The sequence below is a fragment of the Lupinus angustifolius genome, chromosome LG20 (assembly GCF_001865875.1).
Source record: "Lupinus angustifolius cultivar Tanjil chromosome LG20, LupAngTanjil_v1.0, whole genome shotgun sequence".
Lineage (NCBI taxonomy): Eukaryota > Viridiplantae > Streptophyta > Magnoliopsida > Fabales > Fabaceae > Lupinus > Lupinus angustifolius.
The window spans coordinates 7,740,883-7,745,443 of record NC_032028.1 but is presented as its reverse complement, the minus strand read 5'-3'; the positions used below and the strand labels follow the sequence as shown (position 1 = coordinate 7,745,443).

Below are 4,561 nucleotides of genomic sequence, written 5' to 3'. Positions count from 1 at the left end.
CTAAGAGCTTCACTAGTATGAGGAGCAGACACATATATGAACCTACCATTTATCGAAAATTAAAGCAACAATGTCACAAAAACTATACAAAAATAATAAACATTGTCAGAATGTTAATAAAGTTTAGCATTGATACCTCACAAGTCGATTTCGTAGAACCCATGAGTCATCAATAAAGTGTGCCGTGACAGCCATATAGCCTTTGTTTTGGTTACTAGCGGTCCACATATCAGTTGTAATTGCAAACCGACTTTGATTTTTTGAAATCAAAGTCATGGTATTCACTTTCTCTTCATTATACCGTGTTGCGAGAAATCCCTTTAAATAAAGGTTGTAATGCACCACAAAATTCCTTAAATAAGACGTGGTCAACCATGGACATTGGGTACTCATGAAAAATTATCATTTTCGCAAGTGCGCGTCTTGCAGCCTCTTGGTTGAATGCATACGAACCAACCAACAATGATTCAGTACCTTTTTTTGCAGTTTTAAGAAGGGCTTGCTTTATATCTGAATTTGTACGACGTAGACAACTTTTAAAGTGATTATGCAAGTGTTTTGTTCCTTGACTTAGATCTCCCAATAGTCGCTTACCACAATAATTGTAAGCCGCTTTCCACTTTCCATCTTCCCTATGCCTCTTAAAATGATTCCAAACAGATGATCTTTGTTGTGGTTGAACTTCTTCAACATCATTTGGACTTGAACAATGAGTTTCATCTTGAATCGAAGGAACATCTACATTCATTGGAACTGAGTTTGATTCACCCACATTAGAGGCATTGGGAACTTGATCTTGCCAAACAGAGGCTTGCTCGGTAGACATACTGCAAAGATAGATGCAACATGGAAATCAAAATTATATAGATAAAAAACTTAGTTCTAACTAAATACCAATTATATAGATAAAAAAACTTAGTTCTAACTACATATCCAATTATTAAATAGAGGCTCTCATTGTGGTACACTAAACATGCAGATCATGTACTGTGGGTATTATTTGAGTCAATATAAAATTTCTGGCATACCATATAACCCCACAATATCATCTCAGTAGCAGGAGAACATACACTTCTAGCCTTTAATTTTTTCTAAAATCAGCATTACATTATTTTCTTTGCCTTTAATTTCAAGCAGCCTTTAATTTCAAGCAACCCTACACAATGTATGCAACAATTTTAACATGTCTTAGACCAATTTATTACAAATTTCATCAAACTCAATGACGAGGATCTCTTCAAATAAACAACTTAGATTGTCCATGAGAGTTAAACAAATTAGGTTGGCTGGTTTATCAGTATAAATTGGATATGTAAATCTTTTTTCATACTTAGTGAGATGAACAAAGTTTGCATTTGAGCAATTTAAGTACAAAATACAAATTAATATGGTACTTACTATCAATAGTATATGACAATTTTCATGCCTCACAATTTATAAGATATTATAGAGAAACAATCATTCATCATTGTGTGATAGTACTATACAATTTAATATGTAACTGCTCATAAATATGCACACCCTGAACATCATGTAAGAACTGATCAAAGAGAAGATGAAAAAAAGGCCAACTTCCTAATTCAAATTCTATTACATGTCTGTTGTTTTTATTCTAAAATGTGCCTTCTTTTTACAGAATGTTGAGAAACTCAGATAAAAATAAACATACACAACATCAGATAAAAACAAACATACACTAATAGAAACAAAATGTTTATGATATAGATCTATCATTAAAGGAAATAAACTGAAACATATATATGTTATGTATAAGGAAATAAATTGAAGGAATGAATGAACAATGTACACAATGTAAGTGAGAGAGAACTTAAAATACAACAATGGTTGAAGAGAGAGAAATGAATATACCTATGCTTGAAGGCTTTAGAGAAGGGAATGAGAAAGTAAATTAGGTTTTAGAGAAGGGAATGACAAAGATTCAAAGAAAGGGGGTAAATGGGTTAGGGATTTTAGTTTTAGGGGAAAGAGGAATTTTAGTTCAGGAGGTTTTAGGGAAGTTCAAGTGTATGTGTATAGTAATGTATGAATTTTACTAAGGGTAATATGATAATTACACATACCGGGTACCTGCGGGTACAGGTACCACAATACCCGTGCCCGCCCGTTTGGGCTACGGGTATTTTAAAAATCCGTTTACAATATCTGCGGGTACCCGTTTGTGACCCGTGCCCGTGCGGATTTTACCCGCAGGTACGGGTTTTTTTGCCATCCCTAGTCAAAGGTTTGGCCATCCTTCCATAATTCTTCACAAACCTCCTATAATACCCTGTTAACCCAAGGAATCCCCTCAAACCGTTAAGGTTGTTGGGCTGAGGCCAAGTCCTCATAGCAACCACCTTAAATTGATCAGCAGCCACCCCTTCTTCTGAGATAGCATGCCCTAGATACTCAATACTAGCTTGGCCAAAACTACACTTCTTTTTATTAGCTTGGAGGTGGTTCTATTGCAACAAGGCCAACACATCCTTGAGGTGCTTGATGTGTGAATCAAAATCAGGGCTATACACCAAGATGTCATCAAAGAAGATGAAGGTGAATTTTCTTAGAAAAGGCTTTAAAATCTCATTCATGAGGGACTGGAAAGTGGAAGGAGCATTAGTCAGCCCAAAAGGCATGACTAAAAACTCATAATGACCCTCATGAGTCCTGAAAGCAGTTTTCCCCACATCCTCTGGCCTTATTCTGATTGGGTGGTACCCTGATTTTAAGTCCAGCTTGGAAAACACCCTGGCACCACTTATCTCATCCAAGAGTTCTTCAATTAAGGGTATATGGAACTTATTAGGGATAGTAATCATATTGAGTACCCTATAGTCAACACAAAACCTCCACCCTCCATCCTTTTTCCTCACCAAGATGATAGGGCTAGAGTAGGGGCTTATACTTGGCCTTATCACCCCTGCTTCTAGCATTTCAGCCACTAACCTTTCTATCTCAGACTTCTGATAGTAGGGGCACCTATAGGGCCTCAAATTGGGTATTTTAGCTCCCTCTATTAGGTGTATGGCATGATCATGGCTTCTAGCAGGAGGTAACCTCTTGATGACTTGGAATACTTCTGAGTTCTGTTGTAACACCTCTTCTATCTTGAAAAAACCACCAATTCTAGACTTGTTACCTCAGATGGTTCACACGGGAGCAGCAACCTTTCCCCTTCACTCAGCAACACCTGCTTGAAAGCTCCTAGGGCCAATTCTGTTCTAGACAGAGCAGGGTCCCCCTGGAGGGTAATTCTTGCATCCCCTCTCCTCATAGTCAAGGTCATCCTCCCAAAATCAGCTTGAACTTCCCCAAGGCTTGCCAACCACTCTAACCCTAAAACCAAGTCTACTCCTCTTAAAGCAAATAAGTAGAAATCTTGGGTTACCTTTAATTGTTGCATCCTCAAAGTGAGATGCGAACACCTTCCTCAATACTTAATAAGATGCACATCCCCTACCTCCACCATATAGGCTTTGGTGTCCTCCACAGGTAAGTGCAACTGTTCCACTAGGTCCTTTGATATAAAATTGTGGGATGGTCCACAATCAATAAGTATAACCACAGAGTGATTGCCCAACATACCTCCAATCTTCCAGGATTTAGTTGAGGTGAAGCCATTCATAGAGTACAAAGAGAGTTGTAAGGAATTGAAGGGTTCTACCTTAGGTCTCCTTCTCCTTCCTCCTCATCCTCTTCCTCATCAGCCATAAGTAGCATACGCAATTGTCTATTTCTGCACCTATGGTCTCTGGAAAATGGCTAATCACACCTAAAGCAGAGCCCCTTCTCCCTCTTCTCCTTTAACTCAACACTGGTGAGCCTCCTATAGTCACCTACCAACTTAGAAACAACACCATCTGAACTATTTCTTGAGGGAGCAGCCACACTCCCAACAGAAGATCCCTCTTTCCTGTAGTTATTAGAAGCAGAGAGCTCCAGAGTGACCACCTTGCTATAGGAATTGGTTCTGGTTGACCCAAAAGACCTTGGATACCCTGTTTGGGCCTTTCTGTGAACCACTTTGTTCCTCTGTTCAATCAATATGGCATTCTGGATTAATTGTGGAAGAGTTTTCAACTCATACAACCTCACTTCCACCCTTAATTCCTCCTTGAGCCCATTTAGAAAAACTCCTCTAACAAACTCTTGATTAATTCCCCTCATGGCCCCTGCAAACTTTTCAAACTCTTCAACATATGATTCTACTCCTCCTTCTTGCTTGAGTGACAATAGTAATTTGAAGGGATTTTGGGCCATGGCTGGTTGGAATCTTCGTACCACTGCTAATTTGAAACTCTCCCAAGTAGGGTAAGGATTACACCTTTCCCACCACTGATACCAACTAAGTGCCCTTTCTTCCAGGGCCACCATTGTAGCCCTCGTCTTTTCTGCTTCAGAAATAGAATGAAGAGAGAAATATCTCTCTAACTTCTGTACCCACCCGTAGGCATCATCTCCCGTGAAGATAAGGATCTCCAATTTCCTCCACCTATCGTGGCCATAGCTTCTAGGGTGACTATCTACCTCTTCTTCATGCTCACTACCTTCCCCAAACGAA

General features: G+C 39.0%; 1 protein-coding gene across 1 annotated transcript; it reads right to left on the bottom strand.

The window, feature by feature from the left end:
• On the bottom strand, window positions 296-3,625 carry LOC109335454. Its single transcript, XM_019571586.1, has 5 exons — window positions 3,438-3,625; window positions 3,140-3,356; window positions 2,529-3,107; window positions 2,275-2,462; window positions 296-827 (listed from the first exon to the last, which is right to left on the bottom strand). The coding sequence occupies exons 1-5, from the start codon at window positions 3,623-3,625 to the stop codon at window positions 296-298; spliced, it is 1,704 nt and encodes a 567-aa protein (XP_019427131.1).

Coding starts and splice junctions, on each gene's coding strand:
- LOC109335454 (XM_019571586.1), bottom strand. CDS start 3,625: ATGAATGGCTTCACCTCAACTAAATCCTGGAAGATTGGAGGTATGTTG. Junction 3,357..3,437: donor GGGGATGTGCATCTTATTAA/GTATTGAGGAAG, acceptor ATTTGCTTTAAG/AGGAGTAGACTTGGTTTTAG. Junction 3,108..3,139: donor TCCCGTGTGAACCATCTGAG/GTAACAAGTCTA, acceptor GGTTTTTTCAAG/ATAGAAGAGGTGTTACAACA.